This window comes from Balearica regulorum, chromosome 2 (assembly GCF_011004875.1).
Source record: "Balearica regulorum gibbericeps isolate bBalReg1 chromosome 2, bBalReg1.pri, whole genome shotgun sequence".
Classification (NCBI taxonomy): domain Eukaryota; kingdom Metazoa; phylum Chordata; class Aves; order Gruiformes; family Gruidae; genus Balearica; species Balearica regulorum.
In genome coordinates, this window is record NC_046185.1 from 73,685,699 (window position 1) to 73,706,793 (window position 21,095).

A 21,095-nucleotide genomic window follows, 5' to 3' on the forward strand; every position below is an offset into this window, starting at 1 on the left:
TTGAATTTTAAAATTTTCCTAAATGGCAATGGATATCTATAGCAAGAATACAAAATACAAATGTATATTCTTGGGAGGTTAAAAAAAAAATTAACAGATGACTTATGAGAGGAAATCTCTTTTGGTCATAAGGTTAATATTCAGGATTTTCTTTAATGTAACAAAGGTCAGAATCATTAATAACCTTAATAAGGAAGCACTAATTACCCATTTTTCCAAAGTGCTCCTGCTCCAGCAGTCATGGGAATGCTTACAGAGAAGAACAACAGTCGGCAGCTCCTACTCAGGCCTTAAGTAACTTTAAATGTCTCCTGGCTTTAACAAAATAAATCCACTTTCCAGCTTAGAAAGAGACAAAAGAAGAGGCAAAGCTGCCAAGAGCCATATTGCTTTTCACAGTTAAAGAAACTCTCCGTGTGTTATGTCTCCCTACATGACAGGGCAAATTCAAAAGCGTGTTGATATAAGATTTTGCAAACAGACTAAACATTACTTGAGGAATCTTTACCAAACTTCTCTCAAAAATAAACACAAAATTGAGAGATAAAACTACTGACTAATGCTTCTTTTGAGAAAGAAACTTGAGAATGACCAAGAGAAGAATTGATTAATGTTAGACTTTTAATTGGCACAGTGGGTACCTGGGGGTGACTGGTGCCCTCCATGCACGCTGCGTGCTCAGCCAGCACCATGCTGCCGTCTGAAGCCGTAACCTGGCTCACGCTTTCTGTTTAAACATATATATGATCTATGATGAAGCCTACAAAGCTGCAGTCAAGAATACTGCTTACACAGTAGTTCGACAAGAGGCTAAGCCAGTGTAAGCCACCGCTGCTTCCCAAATTGTAAATCATCAACTAATTCCTAACGTCGCTTTTCCTCTTCAAATCTCAGCAATAAACTTGAGGCTTTTGCCCTGGGCCACTATTATCAACCTCCAAGCTATCCCTTCCTCATTATGTTATTCAGAGTGAAAGATGTGCTTGGCATTTACCACAAGAAAAAATAGCCACGGTCTTTGGTCTGAAAGCCTAGAAGTACGCATTAAGACACAGAGAAGATGGTAGAAGCAGAGAGAATAGAAAGCCAAGGAAAGAGGAGCTGTTCTTGGGAGAGCAGCAGCTTTGTAGGCTGTCTAGTGGGTTCTGTTTCATAGGTTTCTTGTTTTTCCCTTAGAACTTAACAGCTGGAATAAGGTAACTCCAGAGTGCAGAGTAGTGATAGATGGCTAATGAAGAATAAAAGAAAAGAAAAAAAAAGAGAACCTGCCAAGAAACTTTATCCAGCTGCACCTCCCTGGTGTTGTCAATTACAGGGACCTTTAATTTTACTAGAATGTCTAACTGAAAAGCTGTTTAGCATTCTCAAGCAGGTTTGTTTTGTTTTGCTTTGCTTTTAATAAACATAAATTTGAAAAAAGCACCAGATTGCCAGAAAATCACTGTTCAGGCACCTGGAGAGGGAGCAAAACTCAAAAGAAGAGCATTTGTGGACTTTTGCTGCACTTCATGTTTACGCTTCAGGTATGGTGTTTAAAGTGTCTTTAAAATCAGTGGAGAAAAAATCACCTATAATCTAGTCATGCTGATCCCAGTGTCTGTGTGCACCTGTTGTAGAAATAAATGCTTGAAGGTACGTTTCCTTTAAAAGATATACAAGAACATGGATAGGAACGCTCAACATTCAAGGCCCTGCATCATGGGAGCCCAAGGTAATGTACTGCTGTAGATCATAAAGCAAGTAAGATGGGAAACAGATTAAGGGATGTGAAACACATTGCATCTTTCTTAAGTCTATTTTCTAATGGTCTGAAAAAGTTGGAGAGTGCATCAAACAGAAATAATTTGCAAACACCATAGCAGGCCCTGGAGATTTGGAAGAACTTCAGAGGGACCAGACAGAGGTGGAGACTAAGTTCACACTGACTGGCCAAGAGGATCCAGAAGTGGACGTTTGTGAACTGAACTTTCTGGCATTCGACTTAACAGATAGAGGCAAGAGAATGGGGACCATGAACTCCCACGCCCTCGGCACATGAGGTGCTCCGAGAAGGCGGCTTTTTGAGATAGGCTAACTGCGCTACTGTTCAACTATCAAGCCCAGTAGGAACCATCTCCTGGCAAATGCGTCAGAAGAAATTCACTTTGGCAAACACACCAGCAGGATATTTTTCTGGCAATGGAATGACTTAAAGCTGGTGCTGAATTCAGGAACTCTTGCCTTAGAAGCTAAACTCCTGCAGTGTCTCCTCTAACTATGGTCATAATCAACAACGCATACACTTCCCCACCAAAAACGCACTATGAGGGGGTGTGAAGCTTTGCGAGTTTGCTGTCCAGCTACAGATTCCAGGCTGCAGCTTTCAATTTGAGTGACCGTCTTAAACTCACAGTCTGAGAAGGTAACCTTTGGCTAAACAAAAATATGTTAGGTGTGAGCACAAGGCATGGAAATATGGAAGAGTCTTACAACAACTTCTTCCTCCAAGTAACGCAGCACCTCGAAGGTACAGAAAAATTATTTTCTTCCTGTTGTGCTCCAGCCATGTCTTGCTTTTCCCTTGCTACAAAAATTTGTGAGGTTAAGAAATTGAGATTGATGATTCCCCCCGCCCCCCACCCTTTAGGAAGTTAATTGGTGATTTAAGTCATGAAAAGTGGGAGCAGTATATTTATGGAGTAAAGCAATCTTTGGCAGTTGAAAAGAGCAGGACTGGGTTATACTTCTTATGCATTAGGAGCAGCTTTCACAAGGAGAGAGATATTAGAGAACCAATATACGCTTTCTCCTCTCCCAATGAAGGGCTGAACAGAAAGTGCCCTGCAATTTGCCTCCTTCAGCAGGATTCCCATGGCTGCAATATGCACTTCAGAAACATGGCTCTCCACAGGGGACCCAGAGAAATGAGAGAGAACAACCAGTATTGCAAGAAGTTGGCAAAAGGCTGCAGCTGAATTTAGAAACTGAGAAACAGTCAAGTAAGCCTTTTCTTCTACTGTACAATCAGAAATATATGCATTATGTGGATTTCCAAGAACGAAATCTAGTTACTGTTGCACTGAATTATACTGCTCTTTTGGATTCCCCACTGATCTTAGCCAAAGAGGGTTTTAAAAGTATGAATGTCAAAATGTCAACCACACTGGTTCTTTCCACCTAAGTTGTAGCTCTTGTTTACATAAGCAAAATGCAGCCAAGGGTTTGAAAAAGGCCTGTCAGGGTAACTGAACGGAGCATGAATCATTTCGCTGGGCACTGCTCTAAACGCTGCTTCTTCCTTCCTCCTCATTCTCCAAGGTCAGATAAACAGTACCAGGAACTGCATCTGAAGCTCTTCCCTGCATGATAAAAGACAGTGATCTTTCTGTGGAGGCCTTGGATAACTGTAATCATAAGCTGAAAGCAAAAAACTCACCTTGGAGCTGGCCATAGATACACATCTGCTTCTTATCAAGTGTCTTCCTCTCCCCCCTTCATCTTTTAACTTTTTTTTTGTGTTTGAATCCATGTAAATGTTTACCATCAGGAGGTAGGAAATAATGTTTACATTATCTAAGGCAAACACCATTGAAAGAAGACTGTGAAAAATACCACAATACTTTCCACTTAGTAATTAGCGCCGAGCGTTGCATTGTGCACTACACAGACTACTCTCCAGTGAGCAAATTTCTATCCATCGATCTCTGCGTGGGCATTTCTGCAACTTGTGTCTTTCAGGACAATGAAATAAAAGCAGGCTCCTGCCCTTCTTCAAAGCAGTCACATCATTGGAGCCTGCTGAACTACACATCTGCAATGGCGGCGCACTCAGAAAGAACAAGACTTGATGCAAAATGGCATCTGAACCGTAAATTTAATTATCTTCCAAGAAATAACCACATCTATTTTGCAGGCAACACGCAGCTGTGACATGCACACATTTTTCACACTTCTCAGAGCCTAATATGTATAAAGCATCAGGCTGTAATATCTCTCAAATATAAGAATGCAGAAATCCTGGCGACTTCAACTACTGTGCGTAGCAAGCATTTAAACAAGAGAGAGATTTTTATCATTCGAGGTGGAAAGCAGTAAATGTAACCTGAAGGAAAGACAGAGATGCAACCCCAAGCACTGTGTTCAGACACTTAAAACATGCAAGAGAGATCTGATAGTTGAAGGCAGAGCACTTTCCAGTTTCACAGAGAAAAGCAGAACGAAGTGTAATGGCAGGAAGGTGCTGCTAGACAAACCGGCCTCCAAAATATGAAATATTTTCCTAGCAGTGATGATAAATACCGGAACGTTTTCCAGGAGAAGTCATGCGCTGCCGCTTGAAAACATGTGAAGGTACACGGGGCGTTCATTTAGCTTCTGTGAGACCCATTACAGGTCACGACAGATGATTACAGAGCTCCCCTCTGGCCTGACTCTCCATGAATCTGCGAATTTTACAGCTTCATCCTGTGGGGCCAAGGCATTTTGGCTCCAAACCAGCAACGCACTTATGCGCATGCTGCAATGAAAGCTCGCTTTCTTTACTGGAGCAAGGCCAGCGCCATCAACCTCTTGCAGGACAGGCACAACTATCTTTAGCCATCTCAGTGTTCGACCACTTTGGGGTTTCTTTGCTGCAGTAGCAACCAGAAGCTTCCAACAGCAGGGGCCTGGGAACCTAAAACTTCAAAAGCAGCAGGATACCTTTAATTCTTGCTTATCTCGCATATGTTTTGCTAAGGTAAAAAAAGGGGGTGAAAATGCCGGTTTAGAGTTTCTCTCTATTCACTCTATTATGGTTTCACTCGGCAATAATTTAATTCAGATCAGGGAAGACAAATCGAGGCAAGTTACTCTAGGAAGATGAGCAAATGAAAAACGATGCCTTTCTCCAAAGATAAACTTAATGTAATTACTCACTTGAAAAAAAAGGATTAAATCAATACCTCATGGCTAGAAATACATGCATGCTGAAAGAACCTAACTTGAACCATTCTGAGGAGTAGACCAGAAAGGATGTGAGGCATTAGGTAGGTTCAAACATATATACATACACACACAAACATATACACATGTATTTCTATACACATATAAAAATATTAAAAAAAATAATTGCTAAAACCTAATTGGTATATAGACAAAGGATCCTGAAAGAGCCTTCAGTTCAAAAAAAGGGTGGGAGATGGAATTTTTAAGAATTAAGAGGCCAGTCTGGCAACAATCCAAAGCCCATCTGGCCTAATTGCAAATTACTTAATTAAATTATTATATTAAGTTATTTAATTAAATTAATTAAAAACTTCTACCTTTCCTCCTTAAACTCAGCATGACATCCTTTGAAGCTGTCATTTACGTCAGGTTGTAACAGTCAGTTAATTTCTGGTGGTCCAAATCTCTTGCCCAGAGGAATTTCTTTCATGTATCCATAACATTCTCCTATCTTTCTTCTTCCCCTAGTACCTTACATAATTCAAAAGAGTATTTTGATTGTTCAAAATACTGCTTTTTTGTTGCCGGGTTTTTTTTCAAATTTTGGGGTTTTTTCCCGGTTTGTTTTTTTGTTTTAAAGTAAGCTTATAACTGGTAGGTTAGTATGAGTTTGCTTTACCTACAGCGAGAAACATTTTGCCATTGATGAAATACAATGAGATGTATCATCTATTTTCAAGGAAGGACAAAGTTATGGCCTAGGAAATTCTGAGCTAAGCACATTTCCAAGATTTTATAGTTGATTTAAGATGATAGAAGTGAAAATAGATGTCTGAATTTATTTTAAAATATGGAAAGAAATAAAATGTGCTTTAATTCACCTTTTAATACTTAGAACAGCATATGTGTGTTTTATCCATTTAAGTGGAAGAAGAAGAAGTAGGATGGAAATACATCCAGCCTTTAACACCAAGTCAGAGAAAGGCTTGAGAATGAGTGGGAAATGAACACGTCTAGATTTTTGTACATTCTCTTTCCAACATTAGAAAATATTTGGCTACAAAATATTTCTAGTACCCACTCAGAACAGCTTACACTTATCTCCTTTGTCCTCACTATAAAGGAACTGTTGTGAAAACACTGATTTATTTACAAACCTGTCAGATTTGGTCTCTTGAGGCGGCGAGAGGGTTGTCCCATAACGAGAAGTGGGTGTCGTAGGGGCACTCACACCAGAGTAAGGTCGTGGAGAAGAGTAAGAGCTGCTGCCATAGCTATTGTATCTGAAGCACCGGGAAGGAAAGTAGGAGAAAGGGAGAGACAGAAAGAATGCATCAGCAAGCAGGCATGCAACAGTAAATTCTCTTGTTTAGGGGGTGGTGGTGATCCCATACCCCAGAACTCAAACATCCACCTTCTGAAAATATTGCTCTAATCCCAGCTCCAAAATATGCTACCTACCATCTCATTTTAATATCAACCATGTCATGGACATACTTGATTCAAATAGTGAGCTATTGGTATGGAAATTACTAGGAGAGTAGAATGGTCCTCCCAAGTGACAACTCAGAGCAGGAATACTTAAATTACTGCTCAGTTACTCAGATTTATCAGCTGTTTTGGGAGCTGATACCCAGCCATTAGAAAAGGGACCAAACCAGTCCATGTGAGCAGTATTCGTACCTAGTGAAATTAAGGAAAACAGTAACATTTCAGAGACATGATCTGAACGCAGACATCCCTTGATTTGAAAATGTTTGCATTATAAATGAAAAGCATCCACATTCTTTTCAATTAAAGCAGGCGGTATTTTCTTTCCCCTCCCCCAACACAAGTCATAGCTTATGTGCCATTTCTTACAATGTCTGTAAAAAATCATCACCGTGGCTAAAAAGACATGTCTCTGGAAGCACAGCTTTAGGAATTTCTACCAGCCATTCCTTCCATTAAAAAAACCCCAAACCTGCTTGACTTCAATGTGAGCTTGCTGATCAAAGAGAAATTGTTTCCAGGACTCCTGGAACAGCCACCTCCCCAGAGTCCCTTGTATCATTGTGTTCACCCTGGCTCCCGTACTGAATAGAAAAGGCAGTTGTGTTGCTTTGCTGTGCCTTTTAACCATCGTACTTCAATGGCATGTCAAGGAGAGACTCCCGATTTGGAAAAATGTTAACATTTCTGTTCACAGACAATACCATTTTCCCCTGTGAAAAGCATATGATGCTGTGTATGTTAGTACTCCACCAGTCCAACTCATCCAAATGACGAAATTCAGTTCAGGAAAAAAGGCAACATCATTTTCCTTATTATAATTCATAATGTACAATATACCCTCCTTCACTGTATTTTTTCTCTGCTGCTTCTTCTCCCACACATATCAGCACTCAGTAATTTCACTCAGCAATTTTATTTGAAAAGTCTGGTTGTTTTCCTTCAGCTCCGTTTAGCACACTCATCTAGCCAGGTGAAATTTCATTCAAAGTTTCAAGCTTCACTCCTGAGGGTATGACAGAATTGCTGCCTGCCAATGCCCATGTTAAAATCAGAATAGGTTTCAGTTAGGGGTTTTTATAATGGAAGGGATCATGCTTTAGAGAACACAACCCCTTTGGCAACAGCTCCAGGTTTATGTTTTAGAAAACACCCCACCACCGCCACCTATTTTTGAGACACCATGCTGACCGTCCAGGAACAGGGGAATAATTGTGGAAAAAAATGCTAACGTGCACGTTTCTGAGCTACAAAAGAAATTTTGCAGAATGGGAAATAATTGCCTTCCTGGCAATCCTGCCTTAGAAGAAAACTAACTAGAAACTGGAGACAGTTTCGGCGGTGGGCTGTGCAGGCAGGCAGTGTGGGGCTTCCCAGCACAGACCTGGCACGGGTCTTCTCTCCGGCAGGCTCAGCTCAGAAAACGTCCTGCCCGTGCCCGTACCGAGTGAGTGAGGAGAAAACTCCGTTGCCCTGAGAACAACTCAGAACTCATTCGGTATGTTCCTTACAGTAACAGAAACCTCTGTTTCCGTTTCAATCAACTGAAAGGAGACCTTCCTATCAACCATTACATTTGCTTTTCTTCTCCTCTGCCCCATGAAAAAGCTGACACAGCGCAGCATCCTTCTTCAGACCAAGGAATTTCAATTAGTCCAAAGATAACTCTCATTAAAATGGAGAGAACACACTTCTGCAGACTCAGACCTACAAGTATTAACAAAATCAAATTCAGAGGGACTGGCCTGGACACAGCATCCCTATAAATCCAATTTAGAGGGAGACAGAGATACTGGAAGAGTAGCAAGGCAAAACCTGCACACCAGGGTAAGTCTCTATCCTGTCCACAATGTTCATCGTTATAACCTTCCTCTGGTAGTGGCTATTTTTTCCATTTTCCCTTCTTATCTTATATACCGATGCAGATGCAATGGCCTTGTCCCAGAAACCTTCACTCCAAAGAAACCCCAGACATTTACCTCTTTTATGAGCACCTTACTGCCCAAATCATGCCAGCTTTACCCTCCTTTTTCTCCAGATAAACCCAGCACAATTCTCCCCCACACCATGCCCTTGATCCTATGCGGTAACTGGAAGCACAAGGATGGTCAGAGGAAAAAAATCAGTGCAGAATACTAAATATTGAAGGAACAGGAGGTATTTAGGAATCTACTCTCTAAAAAGTATAACTCTAACAGCAGCAGCAATAAGAGAGCAATAAATGAGTGTGAGATGCCTAAGGGAAAACTGTGCCTATGTAGGAAAATGTAAATTTAGAGGAATCCCAGTGTTCAAGATGCAAGATGCAAGGAAAGACATGCGAACTAAGTCCCTTGTCAACAGCTACTTGGATTTACAGGCTTTTCAGACATGAAAAAGCAACAAAACCCACCCGCCTGTTAGGAGAGAAAGATCGAAAATTAAAAGGATCAAAGGAATCAAAATATTTGTTCACATGCAGAAATTCAGAAGGACTGCTGGAGAAAGGAAGAAATAAATATGCTCACAATACATGTGTACATTTTCAGCACCTAATTCAAAGAACACTGATCATTGGGAAAGACAGCTAAAAATCATCAACTTCTTTTCAAGGTGATTCGCTAGCATTATTTTTAGTGCTATCTATTGACAACCTGTTTTACTTGAAAACAGACTGAGACAAAACAATTTCTTTTTGTTTTGAAATGAGAAGGATGAGGAAATTAAAAATTGAAAACTAAGAGAAATGCATGAGGAGCAACTGAAGTGACTAAATGTTGTGGAGGGAAAACAGTGCTATGTTCTCTTTAAAGGGTTTAATCTACTTATTACAAGCATGAGTTGAAATTGCACATGGCAGGGATACACACTGTAATCTAATAGCAAATTCAGGATTTGGCAGTTCAGTCTTTGAAGCCAGGATTTCACCCCTGAATTTCAAGTGCTGATCTGATCTTTCTTGGTTTTATAGCAGAAGAGCTCCATTAATTTTCATGAAATCATGTCTGCAAATTACATTGTTGTAAATGAGAGCAAAATGGTGCTCCTTTCTGTGATCTCCCAAATCACAGGTTATTTATCTACTGCTGTAGAGAGGGGGGCAGGATACTTATTAACTATAGACCTTGAAGAGGAGTGAGATGAAATGAAAGCAACAAAAGCAAGAGGAGAATATCAATCAAATCAAAATACAGGCTTACAGGACTAAAACTAATACAGTGTGTTCTGGAAATAATACAACACAGAGAGTGCATTATTACCACTAAAAAACTCTTGAAAGGTGTTATTCATTTAGCTAAAAATTAATGTCAGCTGTACAAAATCTACCTGTTTTCCCTCATCACCTCTGCTTCCTTTTCTTTCACAGATGCTGGAGACTCTTCAAAGTCATATGAGAAGAGGTGAAAAGGAGTATGTGGTACATAAGGTAATTTCTCCACTGTAGGAGATGCCTTTGGAGTAATGGATGCTGATGAATTTTGGGAAGAGCTTAGCAGTGCTGTCGCAGGTGAAGATGGTGATGAAAGGACAGAATTATGATGAGAGACAGATGAGTCAGGCACAGAAGAGGAGCTGCTAGAAGAGCTCTTTGCTCTAGAGCAGGAGAGAGGCCTCTCAGCTGGAGAAATGGCACTGGAGACGGCTGAAGAATCAGAGCACCGTGAAAGGTTTTCATTCACAGCCTCCCGTGCACCTGGGACCCCACTGCAGGAGGAAAACATTGTGAGAAAGGGAAGGGAAGGAGAGAAAAAAATGGAGAAAAGAGAGATCAATAGATGGTACTGCTTGGAGGAAAAAAAATAAAGTCAAGGAGAATCAGACTAATAAAAACTTCCCAAATTTAGGCAATCATCATCTCTTTTTAAATAAAGCAAGAGAACTCACGTCTTTGTATCCCAGGGGGATTCTTCCTGGGGTTAGAAATCCTGAGGAATGGAAGCGACTCAGCTTAAAGGAAAGGAAGGGATTTAACCCGCAGGCTTCAGAATTAATTTTCATGAACCTTCTCACAACCATTTTCTGAACAATTTTCAAGTATTTCAAGTTAGGTTGTAAGCATTGTCAGAGCCATACAAAGTAGTCTCAACACGCTGGATAACATGGTTCACAGAGTATAGATGCTTCAAGATACAGTCTGCATGACTGCCTCTTGAAGACCAGATATCTGATTATCATCCTCCCTTGTGATCTGATAGTTTTACTAAAACCACTCATCCACCAAAGATGAAAATAAAAAATACCCAATATGAACACTGTTCTGTCAAAATTAATGTTTAGAATTATTTCAAAAGCAAAGCCTTACCCGATCATTTGTCTAGATATGAAGGTACTAATTTCTCTGAATGTCAGCACCCCATGTTGGTGTTAGAGACTTGCAGAGTTGCATCAAGAGAAAACACATCTGTTTTGCTCTAGTGAAGGCAGCTGTTGGTGTGTGGCGGAAGCAGCAAGGCAGGTGAAAAGCCACGGGATCTGCACTCCGGGATATCTGCTTTCAGTAGTATCTCCAGCATAAACCCTGTGCATGGGCTTTGGGCTGGATCACTCAGCAGGTGGCTGATTTCATTCTCCTGAGACCACCTCTGCAATCCACCTCCAGGCATGCAAGGCATGGCCCTTGTCGGAGGAGTGTGGGTTTGGCACAGAGTGTGCAACAAGAACATAATATATGGTATATTAGCATATTATGAAGTTAATCAGGAGTCACTGAAGCCAGGCTAGTCTTACCCTTCCTGACAGCATCTAACATGAACAGCCAGGGTACAGATAATTTTTTTTTTTATGCTACAGTGACAGTGAAAGAGGGTATTTAGAAAAGTAATGGGAATATCACCCAGTATTATCAAAGTGACTATAATTTTGAAAGACCGATGACCTACAAGCACATCACACCCTTTACATGGCTCTTTCTTGTTTGGTTTTTTTTAACGGTATTTTAGTATATTCATGCGATTTATTAATAACTTGTGTCTTGCTTTGAATTTTAAGAATTGGATTTGAGGAAATTATCACTTAATTTTGAAATTTCAGGCAACCATTGGCAAGATTTGCAGACTGGAAGATATTAATAACACAGTACAGTATTTTCTTTGGAATTCGCACATTAAACAGTTTCATTTCTTCCTTCCGTGCTGTATAGCGTCTGCATGAATGTGGTTTATTAAAAAAAAAAATATCCAATCTCATTTGCCGAGTTGCAAAGCCAAGCAATTTAACCTTAATCAAATGGCTGTCTGGAATAAAGAACATATTTTCTTTCTTCCGATTTATTAGGATAAAGTTGCCAGATGCCAAATTCATATATCCCTCAGAAGTAAGGGGAAAATTTTACATGAGAATATTGTTTTGATAGGTGGTTTGTTTATATCCGTATATATACAGATGGGCATGTATGTATAAAATTATATATGTCTATCATCAGCTTTGCCTCTAAGTAGTTCTTTCCTATTAAAACATGAACAAAATTGATGATAGAAATCGTAGGCAGCATTCAAAAAATGTCAATCTTCATAGTGACAGATATTGCTGATAAGGTGGTATCATACTGCTAGTAAGGTTGTATCATGAAAACAAGGGTTAAAACCTAAGAAACCAAGCAACATCCTCAGAAAAGCACTGCCAGGTTTCACCACTGCCTTAGATAAAAAGATAAACCTAAGCCACGCTTACATGTTATGCTTTCTGCTAAATCTTTTATGATTTGTGAGTGTTACTAATTTTATACAAAGGCAGTGAGTGCAGACAGTTCTTAGTGCATTGAGCCTATATAATTACACATTTCCATTAACACACACACACACCAACAAAGCTTTTAAATGCAGAAAGATTTCCTTGGGGGGTGGCTTTAACAGGGGATCTAGGAATGTGAGTGAAAAGGTAGATGTTGCTGCACAGTGGGGTGGTGAGTTCATGCCAGAACCTGAGGAAAAGGCGGAGGGGTGATGCTTAATCCCGGTACCTGGCTTTGACCTGCCTACCGGCCTCTTCCTCCCCCTCATCCTCAGTATTGGGCTCTGTGACTGGCTGTTCTTCTTCCTCCTCTTCATACTCTTCCTCCTCTCTGAGGTCAGACCAAGGAAAGAGGCATGCGGTGGGATGGAAAGAAGAGAAGGTGGAAGAGAAAATGATGTGAGTCCCCAGAAAAAGAAATGCAATGAAGTTAGAAATGGAAAGAAAACAGTGAGGGGAGAGGGAGTTATGGCCCCCCTGCGTTAGACAACCAGCCACCTAAAACTTCCCACTAAGTATGTGTTGGCACAAGTGCAGCAACCAGTACAAAAATGCTATCCTCTCTCCTATTTAGGTTTTTTACTATTGATTGTTAAGACCCCAAAGATGCCATTCTTCTTCTTGAGCTTGGCTTTCCATTTGCTGCTGCCCTACCTGCAGAGGTGTTAATGGAAAACATTCATGACAATAGCAATGTTCAACTCGTTAGTCATTAAGCACAGTCTCTTTGGCTTAAAGCACAGTACACGCTGTGCTGGCATGGGACAGCTGGCACTGGACATCACACTTTCTAAATTAACACAAATAAAACATTCCTGCTAAGCAGCTGATAGCTCAACTGGAAAACAGAACAGGGTGAACCATTAAGTTAGAAATAACAGAGAGATCAGATCAGTTCAGGACTATTTGCAAATAGCAATATTTAAGTTATTGGATGCCAGTACATGAATTATTTCAGTAAAGAGTCATTAGTATGGTCAAAGCAGGCTTTGGTTCAGCTCTAATTCTGGCAGAGGAGAATTGTAAGTCACGCATAAAGCCTCCATAACACACAAACCACATAAGTAAAAAAGAAAACTGTATTAAACAAAACAAAAAAGCCTACATTGTCTGCCTCCTCTCTCTCATTTATGCCTTTCCTCCCCAAACCAACTGACTTGTGGAAGATTTAGAAAATATTATCTCTTTGGAGTTCTGCATTTGCAGTTGATCCAGTTCTCCGCTTGATTTAATGATGAATACCATTAGGTTATATTCCATGCAAAAAGTAAAACATAGAAACAGTAATAAAGTTTGTAAAAGACACTCATATTCCTTGCATTTTCTTGAAAGCTGGTTTTCTTTTCTCTAATTCTGAAGGGATGCTCTGTGCATTTTTTTCCATTTAGAATTAGTTTCCATGTCATAAGAATAATGAATATTTACAATGTGAGATCATGAACTCATTGAGTGCAATGCAAAGGGTCAATCCAAAATTTCTTGCATTTATATGGAGTTAGTTATAGAATAATCAGGAAAATGGCAGCACCTGGAACTTTTCCAATACTCTGGCAAATATCTATGAGGTAGACATTTTCAACCATTCCTAAGGTATCACAGTGACATAACCATCTCAGTTCTCATCTCTCCATCTCCTTGTCTTCTCCACAAACATGCATCTCCCCTATAGAGATACCTCTTGACCTCCACAAACGTATACATTGGTATACTAAAAAAAAAAAAACAACCAAAAAAAGGAGCTGGCCAGGGGGCACTCATATCATCCCTTATCCTTACTAGAGAGCATCTCAATGCTAGCTTTGGTATTATGTCCTGCGAAGGGCAAACATCTGCATCCGCCAGTCCTGCAGGAATCACATCTGGGAAATAACTCATGAAGGTCTGTGAGATCACGGTTCTCTGATAAGAGCACAATGCATCCTATAATGTTGATAGCACCGCTATTGCTAATACGAACAAGAGCAGCCTTGTTATTACTATGTTTTAAGCTGCAGATCGATGACATCAAATTCCTTGCTCTCCTCAACTGTCTCAAAATGCCCAAAATCATGACTGAAATACTCATCGGATACAGTGGATCTCATAAATTTGAAAGGCTTCTTTGAGAGTTTATTCATTCACATAAGTTCATGGTAGTAAGGACACGAGTTTATACAATATATGTTGAACTGCGAACCACTGGAGTTACATTTGCACTGAATGGAAAGAGAAGGTGAGAAGAAAAGAGCATCCAGAACCGAGAGGGTTCTCTTGGTTAAGGATGACTTCGTAACACAGGATCATCAGGCCCCTAAACTAACATTTGCCAGGAGAGCGACACATCTTGGGTATTTTCCTTGAGATCTCATCGTCCTGTCTTTACATCTTATGTTTATAACCCTGAACCTACCATTTAAAGTCTTGATACCAAGTTATTTACCAGAAGTGAAAGCTGTTCCCTTGCCCACCATTCAGAGTTTTGGTTGTACGTATTTATCAGAATAGGATATTTAACTGAGGCCCAAAACTACTTTCACCCTACAGCCTGTTTACCTAGAGCCAGCCAAAGTCTGGAATTAAATAAGGACCTACCATTCTAATTTTAGGCACATGTTTTTGAGCTTCTGTGTAGAAAGGGTACAACTATCAAGTGAACCATATATTAAATACTACACGTGAGCAGTAATCAATTAAAATATAGTCATCTGGCTTTCTTGCTGCTTTGCAAAGCATCATTCCAATCCATTATTGGGAAAATCTGATTCCCGTACAACTATGAAAATGAATATCAAAACACCCTAAATTAAGCCTACATATAATAGCCTTCATAAAATTAGGATATATGATCAGTTCCTCAGAAAAAATTTACTGCACCTTACCCTGGAAGGACTAGCTGTCCACAAAAAATATCCTGAAAACCAAGCAGCTTTTAGAATTACAACAGAATTGTCCATATAAGCTCAGGTTAACAGTTGAAAAACAAACCAGGAAACAGAACTGTGATATCTCAATTTCCAGAGCCATCAATGACATATTTTCCTTAAGTACTAGCATTTACTTAAAAACATGATTAAAATAGAAATAGGTTTTCAAATTATACACGCTTCTTTCAAGTAAGCTGTGTAATACATCCATGTGCTGAAGGCTAAGTTACAAAACAGGGAATTAATTTCACTGTTAAGCCATTTACTGGACTGAAAACCATTATCACATAAAGACCAGTTTGAAATCTGTAGGGTTTTGGTTTCAGTCTACAGGTAGAGATACACTCCTGCCTACAACGAGAAACAGAACTTAGACCAGGAGGTGATATGACCTACATGGAGCTGAAGGGAATGTTTAGCCCCTGTCCTCCTTCATGATGGGTTGTGAACTATTAATAATGTCACATGAAGGAAATACTTCTGTCTGCTGTGATGTTTATCTGCAATTTCGTTTTAGGAAGCAAAAAGTCAATACTCGCTTCTCAGATGTTATGACTTGCTGTACTCTAAAAGAGGAGATCAAGAATAACAGCCCCTTAATTTGTGTATTATTTCAGAATATCATACTTCAAAAGAACTATGCATGTACAGCAACCCTGTGTGGCACACTTGTTTTTACAGTTTATAAACAGACATTAACAAATCCCTAATGGGTATTGTTTCCAAGCTGAATATTTTGTTAGAAGTCAATCTCTTATTGATTATTGCACATGTATCTGAAGTGAGGATAATAAATAAGAAAATTAAACTAACAGGATAGAGCTCTAAGAAGTGAGCATATGCAAACCATACACACACCCCATCTGCTCAGAGCTCATGGAGTACACCAAGCAGGTGTTACACGCCTGTTTGAGCAACTGGCTTGGTGGACTGGCATTCCCATGGCTGCTGATAGCTGACAGCAGTACCTGCTCCCCAACAGTCAGATGCTGAGAGTTGAGATGGACAAAATAATGAAAATTACTTTTTTACTCCTGACCCCAAAAGAGGACCGCTATAATCAGCTGACTCAGATTTTCTTATGACAGAGGCTGCAAGTTATCTGACATCTTCTCTGTCCTGCAGCTGTCTGGTACCAGTCAAGTGACTCTGTGGGCCCATCATCATACCTTAACTGGTGGATTAATTTTAGAGATACCAGTCTGATGATTCTCCTGTCAGGCTAAGGACTCTTCCTACAAATCTCCTTGACTTCCAGACCAAAAGCTTAGAAGAAGCTTTGATTGGAAAGGTCTCTTCCTCTGCTAATATTAACTCTAGGAGGACAGCAGGTAGATGGCAACTGGCTGCAAAAGCCCGAGGAAGGATCTGCCTCTGTCTGTGTCGGCTGCAGAGATAACCGGTGTTGTTGTGGAGGTGGGCATGCTCCCCAACCTGGGGGAGCCAAGTTCGGTCAAGGGCAATTTGCACAATGGAAATAAGCACGTGCCTAGGAGAGATGCTCAATGCTTGGAAAGTCCTTTTTCAACAACTAAACTCACAGTTTCAGACCCCTGGACTATCCCCAGAAAGTGGATCAGATTCAGATCAGAGGAGAGGGAGAAGCTCACAGGCAGGAATCAAGCATGCCATTCTTTCCAGCAAAGCAATAGCATCAGTTGTTTCTCAGTATTGTTAGAGCACAGATATTCTGTACAGGAGAACAGATAGTACCTGCGAGCTAAATCTTTCCCAAAAGGTAGAAAAGGAAAACTGACTATTTATTAAAACAGGAAAACACCAACTCCAGAAAGATGACATTCTTGTAAAGCTAAGAACGTCAGACAGATGGATGCTCAAACAGAATGGCAGATTTGTGAATTCTTCTGGACCCTTCAGGGTTATGTGTTCATTTCTGTGTGCAACGGAGAAGGGACAATGTGGAAAAGCTTACTTTCCCTCCCACATAAACAGGCACTTTGGTGTCAATGCAATAGTAGCATTAAATTAAGAAAAATTATTCATAGGGAGATTTTCAATTAAACTAGGTTCCAGAAGCCAGCATGTTTTTCAGTAGCACGGAGGAACCTACCCTGTTCAACAAAAGGCAACTATTTATCCTGAGGCAGGGAGGAAAGGCTTCAGCTAATGCTGAAGGATCAGATATATTCAGATAACCTTAAGGCTATTGCTGGGTTACTTTAGTTCCATGACAACAGTACCAGATTAGAAGTATTTAAAAAAATAGCTTTATTGCAGTGAAAACAAATTTCCAAATAATCACTGTGTTTATTTTCATCTTTAAAATGGATCACTGCTACAGGCTAATACCCCCACCAAACAAAACCTCAAACCCCCACAAGTCTTTATAAAGTATATCATCAGTCATGACAACTAACATGCATCTACTAGGGCAGAGTTTTTGCTCAGTTGTTTCAACTAAAGCTTGACGTGAAAGTATTTATGTCAAATACGTGCATGCTTAAAAACATTATGAAAGTGCAGTTTATGGATAGAGAACCACTAGGGCATAAAACGAAATCCAGGCAAAGGCTTTGGAACTAATGGATTAACCTTTCTCCATTTTAAATAAACTATAAAAAAGAAAAATAAATTAAAAGAGCACCAATCAAACTTGTCCTGCTGATATTAAATAGCTACTCTAAGTTGCAGAGACACAAACACTAACAAACAAACACAGACAGACGAAAGGAAATGTTAATCAAGGAACTCATCTACAAGTTTAGCTGAAGACAGGGGCAAAGTCTGTAAGATGCCAGGCATCACACCTAACACACACCTAACCTAGCCACAGCCTGGTGATTTTAAAACTAAGACACCACTCTGAAGACACTGACTCTTGCTCCAAAAAATGCCCTAGAGCTGAATAATGTGTACAAGGTTATCCAGCTGCTGTCCTCCCCTGGCTCCCCTCAAACTCTTCCCTTCACAGTTTTGATGAATGCAGCTTGAAGAAACTCAGGCTTTCTTTGTTCTAGCTTGTAGCCCAGAAACACAAGTTTCTCACTCCCCCCCTGCTCCAAAAAACCCCACAAACCCAAAGATATAGCTAATAGAGAAAGTAAAGGCTGTGCTGAAGGAAAAAACCAAAAACCAAAGCCAGAAAATAAGCATGAGCACAGAAACACATTCTGCTCTGCTTGGTATGAAAGGAAATTTTTAAAGTGTAAGATATGCTTTAAATCACTTTAATTCAGGAAGAATTTGACCACTAATGTTTGACTATAGAACAATAGGAAAAAGGATGGTCTTGCCATAATTAGGCTACCAATGTTTTGGTCTGCACATACAATGCAGTTAATTCATGAGATAACAGCACATTAAAGTATTTCCTGTTTTGGTACATGATATCAATTCGCATAGGGCTCATTTAACCTTTACTAAAGCCTTACTAAATTTTTCCTTCTAAATTTTGCAGTTTATTAGACAAGGCCCTAAGTGCACTTCTGAGCCTTTTGCGACCAACCACAGAATTGCATAGAAATTCCTAAGAAATGCGAACACGGGACTTCAGTGAAAAAAGGGGTCTTGGAGTTATGAAGTGACCCAGAGAAGAAAGGACTGGGGAATTGTAAAGCTATCAGCCATTATTCCCACACTCTCTGAAAATCACCCTATGTGCAGTTAATTACTGATGAGGAATGTTCATTCTCTCTCTTCCTCTTTGTAATTAAGTCAAGTGCTTTTCAGGTTAGCTTCTTTAAATTACTTTGATTTAAAATTTCACCACCTTTCAGAGGAGCAGCTCCTGACTAGGACTACAGGCCACATTCAGTGGAGTTAGATCACCATTAGCCATTCCACAATATTATTCTAAAAGAAATACTACAGTTGATCTCAAATTTTTCTTTCAAGGTGGTTCCCCACCCCTCTTCAAACCTCTGACCTGTTTTACCTCTTGCACAGCACTTGGAAAATTGCTTCTCTGAAGCCCTCACAGGTGAACAAATAGAAAATGAAAAATGTTCCATCAAGGAAAGATCTTTATAAGTCACAGTGGATGTAATTTTATTTTCTTTTGCAATTGCTTGCCATTGTTCTCAATTTATGAGTGAAATTCCACTTTCATAGGTTAGAGAGAAGAAATCATAGCCAAATTCCTAAGTCCTTGTAAAACAAACAAATGCTTTGGTACACTTGTGCTTCTTCTTCCTTTCATCTGTCCTAGCTGCCAGAAAAGATTCAACCAGTCTTTTACGTGAAAGCTGAAAGTGGTAATAATTTAAATTCATCATTTATTACTCTGCATATACATATGGCAATACACTTCCCTCCTCCATTAAAAACAAAACTAAAGAAACCACCTATTAACCTCCCCGCTATGTTTGACAGACAACTGCAGTTGGTGCAATTATGTGAGGAAGAAAACACATGAAATGATACGGATAACAAGTTACTTGTGAAGCCTCAAAATTTGGCCTTCTGCACAGAAGAAAACTATAATGCATAATTACAAAGGTCAAAAGGAAAATTATCCTGGTATTTCTGCCCTAAATAAAGAAAACTGTTCAGAAAAAAAGTTGAGGAAATTACAAATAATGTAAAATAAGTGTGTTCTCTATACCTTCATATTATGCTGGTCTTTAGGTTACTGTTATTTTCTTATCCCTAAAATATTATCAGGAACCACTTTTCACACCTAAATAATAACTAGGTAATGCCTCCACACTTTTTTCATTGCTGCAGTTGGTTTATATAGGACACATCAAAGCAGAGCAAGACAGCAGAGTCCTGCTCTAAGATAGTGGCAAGGCTGTGCAAAGACTTGCAAGAGTCCCAACTCTCTAATCATTGAACAGCATTGCTGGTTTTACATCTGTATGAGTAGAAGAGATAAAGAAACAGAATCATAATGTAGAAAGCAATAGAAGCAATAAATACTGAAACATATACAGAAAGAGAGAAGAAATGGTGTTTTCAGAGCTTGGAACTGCATATCGGTTGACACTTGAAGGTCACAATTATTGCCCCTTATTTCAAAGGGAGGGATCTGGTAATGACATCCTGCCAAACTGCTGTCTTTTTTCCCTCCCATCCCATCGTATGTGCAAAAAAACCTTTCCTAGCCTCAGAGGATCATGTTTACAAACGCTGGGAACACACTGTGGAGGTGAATCCCCTAAGGCACATATAGGCCAGCCCACAAGACACTACCATGGGTCTCTGGAGAAACATATTCAAATCCTGATTGGGCATTACATTTCCTCAGGTAGTTCACCAAAGCTAAATACACTAGAGAAAAAAACCAAAACCAAATTAGGCTAAAAGTCATGCTGTGTTTTCATTTGCCATGCAGCTATAACCTCATTTAAATCTCAGTGATTTCTTCATTCCTACTACAATTCAAACAGGGAAAATCTACCACTGCATTTACAGCAAAGTCCAGTGCTGTCAACTGGACTCTGCACATATACCAAATATAAAATATTTCCTTTCAGCCAGATCCATAAACAGCAAACACTACCTCTACTACAAAACCTGACATTTCCACAGAGGTATTTTAATTCAGATGAAAAGTGCTGGTATCAAGCTGAGACAGAAATAGGACCAGTACATGAGATACTCTTCAAGTTGTAACTTTTTAAATTTTTTTATTATTGCCCATACATTAACAGGTCAGTCCCTCTCTATACATAAATGGAGTCTTTTGTTTATGGTATGAGTTTGAAAACCAAAAAGTTTTGTCAACCCATCTCATGTCTCTTCCTCTACTGCATTGCTTGCAAGCACTTCCAAGACGTTCTTACAAAGAGTAAGATCACAAATTTCACATTTTTATTCACCTCCTTTCAAATTTGCTTGACTTCATGCTTTTAATAAACCTACAGGCGAGAGAAATAAATGTGTCCTTCTTGTCCCAGAAATAAAATAGCAGCACCTTAACGGATCAGATTTTGTATGTTGTTGTTATCAATGACCAATAAAGGTCTGATGCTATGAATAGATGCGACCTTACCAAACCTTTTCATTTCATGGATAAATCTCCTTTCCAAAACCACTGCTTTTACAACTCATTTCCATTTTTGCCCATACCAACCAAATTGTGAAAAAAGTTAACATCTCCTCCATAACTGATCATATGCCATC

At 39.6% G+C, this 21,095-nt stretch overlaps 1 protein-coding gene across 12 annotated transcripts in view; it reads right to left on the reverse strand.

Moving 5' to 3' along the window:
• Positions 1-21,095, reverse strand: part of FHOD3 (formin homology 2 domain containing 3) — a 427,406-nt gene that overhangs the window by 91,255 nt on the left and 315,056 nt on the right. For 7 of the 12 annotated variants that reach the window (XM_075744713.1, XM_075744720.1, XM_075744714.1 and 4 more), the window contains 3 exons: positions 12,335-12,436; positions 9,703-10,080; positions 6,063-6,188 (listed from right to left, as the gene is read on the reverse strand). The exons of 1 other annotated variant lie outside the window; for it this stretch is intronic. In XM_075744713.1, coding sequence (XP_075600828.1) covers positions 6,063-6,188; positions 9,703-10,080; positions 12,335-12,436 — 606 coding nt within the window. The remainder of the gene's footprint in view (positions 1-6,062; positions 6,189-9,702; positions 10,081-12,334; positions 12,437-21,095) is intronic. 4 more of the 12 variants (XM_075744724.1, XM_075744723.1, XM_075744722.1 and 1 more) reach the window with 2 other exon arrangements.